This window comes from Protopterus annectens, chromosome 10.part0 (assembly GCF_019279795.1).
Source record: "Protopterus annectens isolate FY-2018-M chromosome 10.part0, PAN1.0, whole genome shotgun sequence".
In the NCBI taxonomy this organism is placed as follows: Eukaryota; Metazoa; Chordata; order Ceratodontiformes; family Protopteridae; genus Protopterus; species Protopterus annectens.
In genome coordinates, this window is record NC_056744.1 from 1,568,562,238 (window position 1) to 1,568,575,179 (window position 12,942).

Here is a 12,942-nt window from a genome sequence, read left to right on the forward strand (position 1 = left end):
AAACAAACTGTACTTGAAATATTAAATACTTTAAGACAGACAAAAAAAATGAAGAGGGATCTTTAAAAAAAGGGAAGGAGCAGATTACATAGAAACAGGTGGGATTTGTGGGAATACATGCAAAATAATGTTCAGGAGGATTAAGGAAAGGAATGAATTCAGTAATTTTGGACATGACAGTTTTTATGAAGAAAGAGCATACACAATATTTACAATAAACAAATGGAAAAATATTAATGGGATTTATTTTATAAATATAGCTGTGTCTATGATAAGGTGTTAAAAAAAAAAAACCGAAAGGCTAACACTGTACAGACGCAGATGCACTATAAAGTATCTAACACACTAGTCAATTTCTTTGCAAAATTTGCCAACTCTGGTGGCATGCCTTCACTTTGGTCCAAATAACCCGTCCAAACTCTGCCTGGAGTGAAAGCACCAACGACCTGTTCCAGAAAGGGTGTGTGCATGTGCTCTGTACTATCTACCGGGAACTAGACCATTTATGATGAGTTGAAAAAATTACTGTTCAATAAACCACACGTCCTCAAGATGAACTTCACTCTGATAAAACAATTAAAATACTGGTTTCTACCCATCTACCCCCCCCCCCCATTAAATTGCTATCATTCTAAGAGAGATTTTTCACTTCTCACATTAGTGATGCAGGAGGAGCAAAATTTAATTGAGGGATCACATAATTCTGCACTTGTATACTATACACCTTCAAGTCCTACTTTAAGTCGTTTCAGAAATATGGTGTTTAACGAATACTCACTCACCTCAGTAATTTGCATGGTTTTCCCTTTTACAAATGCAGCACTCACCTTGAGCTGCACCTCAAGCTATGGTATGCAACACTCAAAGCCATTAAAACTGCATTCTAAACTTACTTGTTCTACTTAATGTTTGACAACAGGTAACAATTCAGCATCAATGCCCTAATGCACAAGACATTTTTGAAGAACAAAATTAAGTTTTGAATAGGACACAAGGTGTGCTACAGCAAATCAAAGATCTCAAGTTTCTTCTATGCAACTTGGTTTTAACTGAAAGTAACACAATACAATGATGAAACAATTTTAAAAGGCCACACATGCCTATTTGTGTGTAAAACCTTAAACTTACAGTCTAAGTACTGTGCACAGTAGTGTAAAGCAAAATTTCCTCATCATATACAAGGTGCATACTCACCGCTTCATGCTCCTTTTCCAAAGCAGCAGTTGTTGGGTCCATCTCTGCGTAGGTCTGTGAAAGAAGCAAAAAAATAAACAAGTGACCGAGCTACTCTGACCTCATTACACATGAAAAATTTATATTTCGTAAACCAAGAACTAATACTGCATTTACATCTGTCTAAAAATAAAAACATACACAAGACAGATGAACACGTCATATCTGTCTCAACAGCCAAGACGTCTTCAGACAAGAGAGTTGTGTACTTACCATAACTTGGCATCTGTGCTATCCAGTGTCATTATTCATCATGAATGGATCTTGGATATGACCTTGGAACCAAGCCGGCAACTATCAGATCCAGAGCTCAAGCTTCTCCCCCTTCCCATAATCCCCTGCTGCCTTCTAACCCTCGGATCGAGTTTGCCAAACTAGCTGAAACGCAGAAACAAATGTCTGCAACAAGTCAAAAACTTCCATCATGTGCAAGCCACTGCAGCCTCACCGGGGCCCCCAGAAGGAAGGGGGAAGATGGGAGGGAATGTGATAAATGACAACACTGGACAGCACAGATGTCAAGTAAAGGTAAGTACATAACTCTGTCTGATGCTGTGTTATTATTTATCACGAATGGATCAGAGTCCCAAGATACTATGAGAACCTGGGTGGCCTCGAGGAAGGACATGCCACAGCATGGAGGAACCAAAGAAGCCCTGTTCCTAGATGCTATGTCCAATTTGTAATGTGAAACAAAAAGTGTGAGGATTAGACCAAGTGGTGGCAGCACAATTTTCATCCAAGGAAAGTCTAGCCAAGAAAGCTGAAGAAGTAGCCACACACCTAGTAGAGTGGGGCCTTAACTGGTCTGGGTAACTGCACATGCCTACTATCGATAAATGTGCGAAATACAACAAGCAATCCATCTGGAAATAAGACACTTTGGGAACTGCCAGGCCTTTTTTGTTTCGAGAGAAAGCCACGTAGAGCTGGTCCAACTTCTGAAATTCCTCAGTCCTTTTCAGATAAGAGCGTAACTGCCTATGGACATCTAAACAATATACATTCTCCCTTATTAGAAATTTGGGAAGACCAGTAGTTGAACTGATTGAGTGAGGTTAGCCTCTGAAGCCACTTTAGGGATAAACAAAGGATTTGTTCTCAGATGCACCCTGTCCTTATGAAAGATCATAAATGAAGGTTTAATGCTTAGAGTTTGAAGTTCCAAGACCCTCTTGGCAGAGGTAATGGCCACTAAAAAGGCCATCTTCCAAGACAGGAATTTAATATCACAAAGAGCCACCAGTTTGAAGGGTTTCTACATAAAAGACTGCAGCATCAATGTCAAACCCCATGGTGGGGGAAGGATCTTTGATAGGAAGTCTAAGAAAAACTCCTTTCAGAAAGGCTTTGCACAGTTCAAAAGAAAAAGTAGGCTCCTCGTTCAGATGGAAATTAGAAATGGCTACCAACTGTAGCTTAATGGTAGGAAAACTCGAGATAGTCTGAAAAAAAGGAAGAGTAAGATGTCAGGCATCGGGGTCAAAAAAGGATCCAGATTACGCTGTCTAGCCTGAACAGAAAACCTTTCCATTTACTGGAGTACAACTTCTTAGCAAATAGCTCTTGAAAGGCCAAGATAATCCTCCTCACCAAGTAGGAAGCCTGCACTGCAAAAGAATTATTGGAACTGCAGAAACCATGCGGTTAGATGAAGAGTCCGGAGATTGGGGCATGGAAGCCCCCAGGAATGGGAAATGAGATCTGGAACAGGATCCAGTATCCAGGGCAGATACCTCAGGAAGGGGAACCATGTTGGACGAGTCCAGAAAAGGGGCAATGATGATAAGACAAGGTTTTCAGGCTTTCTGTAAGATTTTGTTTATTAGAGAAGTAGGAGGATAAGCATAGGAGTCCCGGAGGCTAATCGTGAATCAGTGTTTCCCTAGGCAACTCCCCCGCTGGAGGGATCAAGGCAAAATAATTGCTGCATTAGTAGTTAACTGGGAGGCAAAGATAACAGCATGGCTGACCCCAATAGTTGAATATGTGATTTGCCACGAACAGATTCAGGGACCACTAGTGAGCACTCAAGATAGACCTGCTGAGTTTGTCCGCCACCACACTGGAACTTTCAGGAGTGTGAGTTGCAAGGAGAAAGTGCTGGGAAGACACTGCCCATTCCCACACTCTTAACGCCTCTCTGCACAGGGGATAAGACAGTGCCCCCCCCCCGGCTTGTTAATATACCAGACCACCACCATATCATCCGTTTGAATTGCTATGGTCCCAGAGGGACACACTCCTGAAAGGATTGCAACGTTAGGATGACTGCTCTCATCTCCAGGACATTTATGTGCAATTTGGTCTCTGTGGGGGACCACATGCCTTGAGCTGTCCTGCCCTGAAAATGCCCACCCACCCCAACAGGGAGCTGTCCGTGGTCACTATTGCCCTGGGTAGAGGAAGACAAAAAGGCCTGTCTAGAAATAGGTCCTGAAACTGAAGCCAACAGCCAAAATTATTCCTGCACACCTGAGTCACCTTTACAATTATGGACATGGAATGAATCTGAGCTGAACAACAGACTGCCAGGGTCCATTGAAGAAAGTACAGTTTTGTACCTACCATAAAATGTAGATGTTCGAGTGTATTCACTGCTGCAGTCATTGCACTAGGGTTATCCTGCCGTCAGGCGGTCCCACAGTCGGCCAGAGTTCCAAAGTCTTGGTCCGGCGTCGGTTGCTGTCGCTTCTTCCCTGACGTCAGTGCGCCAGAGGTATATAAGATGCAGCCAACGCCATTTTCTTCAGTTTTTCTTGCCCCAGATGTCAGGTGCCCCAAAATAGGTAGGCAATACATAAGAAATAAAAAACAATACCTTCAGTTACAAGCAAATACACCACATAGGTTTTATAGGATAGAAAGGTATAGATAAGTCCCAGCCAAGAAAGTGGGGATGGAGGGAGGGTAACCTGGACTGCAGCAGTGAATACACTCGAACATCTACATTTATGGTAGGTACAAAAATGTACTATGTTCATCGTGTTTCACTGCTGCAGTCATTACACTTGGGTTGAATCCCAAAGCTGAGGTTGGGTGGCTGGGTCTACAAAGGATTTGGAGTAGCTATGAGGCCCTGCAGCACTGCAGCGGCAAAGCCAGCTCTGGATTTAGAGTAAAGAGGCAAGTGGTAATGCTTGGTAAAGGTGTGCACTGAACTCCCAAGTTGCAGCTTCCAAAATATCCTTGGTTGGTACTCCCCTAAGAAAGGCTGCTGAAGTAGTTGTTGCCCTAGTAGAATCCGGCCTAATGTTGTTAGGCACAGTTTTTCCATGTTGTGTGTAGCAGAAACGGATACAGTGACCTATCCACTTTGAAAGTCTGCTTTGAGATAGCCTTTCCCTGTGATCCTGCAGCATATGATACAAACAGTTGCTCAGTTTTCATGAAAGCTTTTGTTTTGTCCAAGTAGAAACGTAACTGCCTGTGTATGTCCAATGAGTGCAGAAGCCTCTCTCCTTTATTCTGGGGATTTGGATAAAAAGTTGGCAAGTGAATAGTTTGGTTAAGAGCCACACTGGATACCACCTTTGGCATAAAAAGTAGGGTTTGTTCTTAAGGAAACCCTGTCTTGATGAAAAATGATGAAAGGTTCCACTGCCATTAGTGCCTGTAACTCAGACTCTTCGTGCTGAAGTTATTGCCAGAAGCAGAGCATTTTTCCATGACAAAAATTTTAATTCTGCTGAATTGGCTGGCTCAAAAGGTGGTAAAGTTAGTTTTTTCCAAGACAAAGTTGAGGTCCCAAGTTGGTGCTCTCTGGGGCGGTCTTATGTTTTTAGCCCCTGTGAGGTATTGCCCTAGTAATGGACGAGAGTAAATAGGAGGATCTGTGTTGTAATGTGCTGAAATGGCAGAGGCGTGGATCTTAATAGATGAAAAGGATAAGCCTTTGTCCAGCATCTCAGTTAAGTATTGTAATATCTGAGGAATATTTGGAACAAGAGGGTCAAGGCCTTAAGCCTGGTTCCAAGCGCAGAATCTTTTCCACTTTTCTGAATAAGATTTCCTGGTGCTGGGCCTCCTGGCCTCCAAAACAGCTTTAGAGAGAGAGGTGTTGACTGCTTTGCCAAGTAATCTGCCATGCAGCCAGATTTAAGGTTTTGAACTGGCTGTGCAGGATCGGATTGTTTTGCTGAGTCAGAAGATGAGGAATTTGAGGTAAAATCCATGCTGGGCCTTGAGACAAGTTCTTTAAGATTGGGTATCAGTGCTGGCGTGGCCAGTCCAGAGCAATCAGGATCATTTTTGGCCTCTCTAGTCTGGCTTTTAGGAGTACCTTTGAAAGGAGAGGCAGTGGTGGGAAGGCATAAACTTTTAGAGTTTTCCAGCTGAATGAAAGAGCGTCCACTTTCCATGCTTGTGTGTGGCAAATCCTTGTGCAGAATTTCTGTAACTGGCAGTTTAGAGGGGAGGCAAAGAGATCTATGTCTGGGCACCCCCATTTCTGAGTTATCATGCTGAATACTTGTGGATTTAATTTCCACTCATGAGGATCCTTGATGTTTCTGCTTATGCAGTCTGCCAGAGTATTTTTCTTTCCTGGCAGGAATTGTGCTTGCAGATTAACTTGATAGGTCAGTGCTGTGTTCCACAAAGTCATGGCTTGTCTGCATAGGGGATAGGAATGTGTGCCCCCTTGCTTGTTTATGTACCACAAAACTGTGGTGTTGTCCCGTCTTTAGTAGCAGTTGTCCTGGATGCAGAAGGTCCTTGAAAGCTGTCAGGGCATTTTGTACAGCTAGCATCTCTTTCTGATTGATGTGGAGATGCATTTGGTCTGTGGTCCCACTTGCCCTGGATACATTTTCCTGCCATGTGTGCCCCCCAGGCGTAATCTGATGCATCTGTTAGTGTCTGCCTGGCTGTGGGTAAAGTGAAAGGCTGTCCCTTGTTCTGGTGACATGCCTGTGCCCACCATCGAAACTCCTGTTGTAGGCAGGGAATGAGTGGCATTATTGCTTCCAAACTGTGACAAGTGTTGAGTCCAGACACTTTTTAGATACCATAGTAACTTCCTCATATGCAGTCTGGCATATGGTATTAGTAGTATGCAGGACGCCATGAACCCCCAAGGCCTGCAGAATTTTTCTTGTAGGGAGTTGGGTTTTTGTTGCCATCAAATGGAAATACTGAGTCAGTTGCCTTTACTTGTCTGGCGTGAGATAAGCCACCTGGGTAGTTGTATTTAAGCTTGCACCCAGGAATATTATCTCTTGTGAGGGCACTAGTTTTGACTTCTTTTCGTTTATCGTGTACCCTGGGCCCATTAGTAATCTTTTTACAAACGCCAGATGCTTTAGTAGAATGTCCTTGCCCTCTGCTTGAATACGGCAGTCGTCCAAGTAAGGATATATTTGAATTCCTTTTTGTCTGCAAAATGCAATTACTGGTGCCAAGCATTTTGTGAAGACCCTGGGCGCAGTAGATAATCCAAAGGGCAGTGCAGAGAATTGGTAATCCATTGTGCCAGCTATGAATCTGGTGTATCTTCTGCAATTTTGTCTGATTGGGACATGCAGGTATGCCTCTGAGGTCCAAAAGTAACAAGCCAAGCCTTCTTGCCCAGCATGGGAAGAAGTTGCTGTAGTGTCTACATTTTTAATTTTGGATTATCCAGGTAAGTGTTAAACTTTGTCCTTTCTGGGGACCAAGAAAAGTTTCGAGTAAAATCCGTGCCCTTGTTCCTGTTCTAGCACTTTTTGAATATCTCTCATGTCCATGAGGGCTGTAATTTGCTTTTGTGCCTCTGCCAATTGATTTTGTGGCAGGTCTGGCATTCCTTTCAGCCTTGGTAGAGTGTGAAAATGGAACCTGTAACCTTGAGACAATATTCAGTACCCATTTGTCTTGGGTGATTATATGCCAATTTTGTGAAAAAAGTGCTACTTCCCCCCCCCCCCCAAGGGAGCTGCCAAAAGGTAAGAGCTTGGCATTTGAAAGGGGAAGTCATTGGGACTGTTTCCTGTAAGGTTGTGACTTGTCTTCTCCTCCTTTGGGGGTTGAAGCACCCCACTGTCGTGGTCTGTAAGAGCCTTGGGGCTGAGATCTGCCTCTTGGGCATCTGTATATCTGCCGCTTTGTGGTCTGTCTGACACTGGAAAGGGCCAATTTCTGCTAAATCTAGGAGGCTGTACCTGCAAGAAATCCTTCACTGTTTACATAGATTTTGCTTTATCCTCCATTTTCTTTAATACCTCTTTGGCCTGAACACCAAACAAGATATCATGCTGTAAAGAAGCATCCAATAATTTGGCCTTAATATGATCGGGTAAACTTTGTTCTTTTAACCAAGCATGCCTTCGAATCACAGATCCTGTAACTGCGGCTCTACAAGAAGCCTCTAATGAATCAAAACCACATTGCAGAATATGTTTTCCCACTTGTTCAGCTGCGTGCAATAAATCCTGCATTTCCTTGTAGTCAGGACCTTCTGAGCTAGTAAGCATTTTCTGTTTAAGCAAAGACATTAAATATTGTTGGTATTTAAGCATGTGGAACTGGCAATTTAAGGCCCTTACTGCTAAAGTTGCAGAAGTGTAAACTTTCTTCCCCCATCTACCCAATGCTCTAGAATCCCTGTCAGAGGGAACTGGATTTTTAGCAGTGGAAGCCTTAACCCCTTTCGGACCCTGTGAAATAGTTTCTGGGTCAGCAGCAGGTATAAAGAAATTTATGAGAGTGTCAAGGACTCTATAGTACCTATCTGGCTTGACTGGTGCTGGGGGCAAAGAATCAGGGGTTAGACTTGATTCAGAGAACACATCATCCACAATATCTAACACAGGCGGAATAGTGAGGGGTCTGTGTTGAGGCAATAAAAGAAAATCTCTGAGCCTTTTCTTGGATTCTGAATAATCCTGGCTCTCCCAATGGAAATGCTCCCTCATGGTATGTAAAGTTTCCCCAAAAGAGTAATCCTCAGGAGGAGAGGCTGAAGGGATTGATTCTTCAGCATCAGAGTCCTCATAGGGGGGGTAAACAGTATCCCTGATCTGAAGAGAAATCAGAAGAAATAGAAACCTAGTCAGAGGAATCATAGTCTGTATCCTGCCTAGGCCTTTTATCAGTAGTGGTATGGGAACCTCTGATCAGAGTAATTCGGTCTTCGGACATTTTGAGCATCTGTTTCTTAGGCATGGAGGCCTGCCCAGGAGAATGCTGTACTTGTTTGTTTGTCTTTAATGGAGTTTTAGACTAGGTTGTTGTTTTGATGGTAAGCTGTGAAGGTCTGAAAACACCCTCAGAAGCAGATGCCTGCTCAGGGGCTCCGGACCCACCTGAGGAGGTAATTTCCGTAGGCCCAATACCTCAAATTTCCAGAGGCCTAGTAGTCTCCACGTGGGAGTCGGAGGTGGCCTGTGGCTCTGAGGTAGCGGGTGTCAGGGGCTGTGAAAACACCTCACTGAGAATCAGCAACTGGCCTAGAAGAGGCTTCGTCTGTTTTGGACCTCGGATGCCTGTCCTTATCCTTGTCTTTGTGTATTCCGGTCGGTTGTTCCGACGGCATGGTGCAATTGAACCTTCGGCCAAAATAATGCTGAGCAAAATCAAACCGACATTTAATGGTGCGTTTGTTAAATCTAGCACAAAACCGACAACTAGTGACGTCGTGGTCTGGGCCTAGGCATGGAATACATTAAGAATGAAAATCCTTATGGAGGTATTTGCTTCCCACAAGAAATACAATTATTAATTTTTACTGAGGCAAGAAAAAGTTTCCCCAATGGGGTACTTAGCTTTATTGAAATTCGAATTTGATAATCTCAGCAGTTGGCCGACCGGCACTTGCGAACTGCTTTTGCTTCGGCCACCGTGCGGCAAGAAAGACAGAAGAAAATGCCGTCGGCTGCATCTTATATACCCCTGGCGCACTGACGTCAGGAAAGAAGCGACAGCAACAGACGCCGGACCAAGACTTTGGAACTCTAGCAGACTGCGGGACCGCCTGACGGCAGGATAACCCTAGTGTAATGACTGCAGCAGTGAAACACGATGAACATCTCGCATGTGATACCTTGAGTGTGGCACTAACTGAATGGCAGCCCCACTGGACCTAATGCTTGAAAAATTAAATGAACCAACGGGCGCTCTAGCTCCAGCAAGAGAGAGAACTGAACTCTAATGAGTTGACCCTGCAGAAAGGCAGTGCTGCAGTCTCCAATATTATGTAACTGGACCCGGATGAACTCCAGATTTTGGCATAGAATAAGACGGACTTGGAAGATTCACTGTAATGCCTAGATGTTGAAAAAGGCTGAGGACACACACCTGGTCCTTACTTACTGTATTTTAGAAAAGAACCATTGGGGAGCAGAAAACTTGATCCCAAAAGAAGAGTCTTACTCCCCTGCTCACTGGGGGCTAAGGTGTACTTGATGGACAGCCCAAACAAAGTGGAACCATCAAAGAGGCCATTAGTAAAGGACACCTTAAAGGGTTCAGCAAACTCCGCAAACTCACAAAGGTAAAGCCAGGCATACCGTTGAATGGCAACGTCGATGCCTGCCACTCGAGAGATGACTTCCAGAGCGCTGGAGATCAACCTCATCAAAGCATTAGCCAAGGAAATCAGAGTAGACAGCCTAGGAGAGACCAGTTTAAGACTCTCCTGAGGCAACAACTCTAAGGGAAGTGGTGAGCTCAGAAACCAAACCCCTCTGAAGCTGTGTAAAATGGGCCATATAATTAGTTGCTCTCAATCCAAACGTAGCTGAGGCAAATGCACACTTTCCTAATCGGTCGCTCGCTCGGGACACTTTGTTCAGGGAACAGACAGAGGAGTTCTGCTTCGCTAACTCCTTCTTAGTAGCTGCAGCTACCACGATGGCATAAATGGGGACACCTTTGCTCCAAAATGTCCTATCCTTGGGAGTATTGTGGAATTTGTGGGCTTTTTTGGGGACCAGTTTCACCATGTCCGGCTCCTTCCAAGTCCTTGCTAGCGATAAAGTCTACAAGCTTGTCAGCGGGGGACCCATGCAGAAGATGGGCTCATCTCAAAGGCCTACAGAAACACAGACTCCTCAGAAGACGGGGTTGGGGAAGACATTTTCTTCCAAGGGGGTTCCTCCACAGTGGCTCAGGGGAGGACTCAGAAGAGACAGGTACCCCAAGTGGAGCTGTGCCCAAGGTGCTCACGGGGGGGGGGGGGGGGTCTGAACCTGGAAGGATGACGACGCCTCAGCATCCAAACCCGAGAGAGGCTATGGAGGACCTAGAGAAGAAAAGATGACTTACAAACTGGAGAAGGTCCACTGTACCACATAAGGCCAACAGGCTGGACAAAGCTCCCCTCTCCTCCGCAGTGACAGGTGCTACTTGGGGAGAGGGAAGGGACCCCGACGCAGCACTGGAGCCTCCAGACAATATCGGCTAAGAGCTGTCCAGTGCCGAAGCCTCCAATAGAAGGGAACAGCCCAAAAAATATGGACCCGAAACTGCCCCAACTTCTAGGAGACAAGGCACAGCCAGTTCCAAGGGCAGCAGAATAGAGCCAGCCATGGACTTTGGCAGAGTCGAGAAAGTGGGGATACCAGACACTGCTGGCCTCTCGCCAGGAAAACCCTGGTACTGACGTTCCAAAACTGGACAGATTGGAAAAAAAAGAGTGAAGTACTGCAGATGGGGAGGGTCCCCTGGCCACCAGAGCCAGGGACGGCAGCAAGCCCAACTCAACTTGGGCCTTGAGGAAACATCATCATCATCCTGTCCATAACAGAATGAAGGAGGCTTCTGGAGGACATGGATGAAGCCGACGAGTGGCCAGACCTAGTTAGGGATCCTACAATGCATACCATCGCTCTACAGTTCCGAGAAGGACACAGACTACCTATGCAGTGGATCAGACTTCCCAGATGATCTGGAAGGGAAACTCTCTATGATAAAATCCGACAGAACCACCGGATCCAAAAGCTTAGAGTGAGCCGACACTTTGGATGGCACATCAAATGGACCTGACAAATGGGTTGGATCCAGTGAAGGCTTGCCCCTACTCTGATCCGAAGGCCTCCTCTCACAATGACCTCAGATGCGCGGGTCTGATCAGAATCGCTTGGAGGGGCAGAGCTCAGATCCTGGGATCTGAAAGCCTAGGCTTCTTGGAAGAAAGAGACTCCTTTGAGGGAAGGGGAGCCTTTCTTAGGATCCTGAGAGGGCCTGGAGGGAGAGTACGATAGGCAGAGGACCACCCTTAGCCAAGCCCTTCAGAAGCAACTTATTTCATCTCGCAATGAGTGGCACAAATGTTGCATTCAACTTCCAGGTGACCGGAACCCAAGCAACACAGACAGAGGAACTTTTAAAACCTGTGGGTTTCTCAGCCATTACACACTGATACCACACATACAGCTATAAAGAAAAAAAGATAATTTTTTTTGGTACACTACCCTACGGTAAGGGAAAGGGTGGAAAACAACCGCGACGGGAAAGCTAGGGGAATAAAGCACTCACTATCCTAAAGAATTTAGCTATGCGACACGAGGAAAGGCTAACTACCAGAAAAAGGAAAAATAAAGCCACAAAAAAACTTGTCTGTAAAAGAGGAAGCTCAAGACTGATCACGTCCAATGCGTTTAGCAGCAAATGAGATCGGAGAGTTAGAAGGTAGCAGAGGATTGTGGGAAGTGGAGCAGCAAGCTCTTGATCTGTCTGACAGGCTCGGATTAGAGGTCGGATCCAAGACAAATTCGTGATGAATAATGACAAACAGCATCAAATCACAAGTACAAAATGTGAAAGTGTTAGTTTAAAAAAAAAAAAAAACACAGTTCTTAATTGCTGGTGGCATTCCTTATAATTGAGCTCACATTCTCTTGACGCCATGTCTTGACCACGTCCAGTGCAAAACAGGAATATTTTAAAACTTGAACTGTGTATGTGTATAATAAATGACAAAATGGCATATTCTCTTTTATTAAAAACACAAGTTCTCCCTAGAGAAAGCATCTCACAGCTGACACAAGCAAAAAACAGCTCTATTTAAACTAAACAACCAGGTTAAAGGATACAAAGAAAGCAGGAGCATTAGCAAAAAATCTGCATTGTTTGCATGAAATGCAAGCCCTCCCTCTCATCAGTGCCTTTACTGTCTAAACCATCCCTGGGACTTTCAAGAATATCCTTAACATTAAATAGCTTAACAGCCAGTTTCATGGCGTAGAAGGATAAAATCCTTTATACGCTGCAGGCAACTGAGTAGGAATAGCAGCTCTGGAGCCTGTCAGAGCTGGCCAAGGAGGTTTGGTGTGAGAAGCCATTGCCGACTCTCCTGTCCCAGAGGACGGAATCAGTTCTCACTCATCTCAAGGGTGACACCTAACAGCAGCCAGACCAGTTGGCTCCTATCATGGTGGTTAATACCACTAAAGCAGAGGGTAATTGACCTGCAAAGGCATGCTTCCCCCTAGGAGACAGCAACAGCAGGCTCGGGGGGGGGGGGTACTCCTGATATGGCCCATTCCCTACCACCAGACTTCTGCCAGGAAACATAAAGATTGACACCTTTGTCCGGGCAAGGTTGGGGTGGCAGTGGGTGCTGTAATCAAAAACATTTTTTTAAATTAGTGATTTTATCACACCCAGTTTTCCAATTCTGTGAGGTATGAATGTCTGGTTTGTTATTTAATCTGCACTTGCAAGCCTTTTACTGTACTTTTATATTAAAACATGCCAGGATCAAACATTTTATGGCAGGAAATGTTTACC

General features: G+C 44.8%; 1 protein-coding gene across 2 annotated transcripts in view; it reads right to left on the reverse strand.

Annotated features, from left to right (window-relative positions):
- The window catches only part of KAT8 (lysine acetyltransferase 8), a 317,451-nt gene that overhangs the window by 279,777 nt on the left and 24,732 nt on the right, over nt 1-12,942 (reverse strand). For both annotated transcript variants that reach the window (XM_044086214.1, XM_044086215.1), the window contains exon 4: nt 1,195-1,248. In XM_044086214.1, coding sequence (XP_043942149.1) covers nt 1,195-1,248 — 54 coding nt within the window. The remainder of the gene's footprint in view (nt 1-1,194; nt 1,249-12,942) is intronic.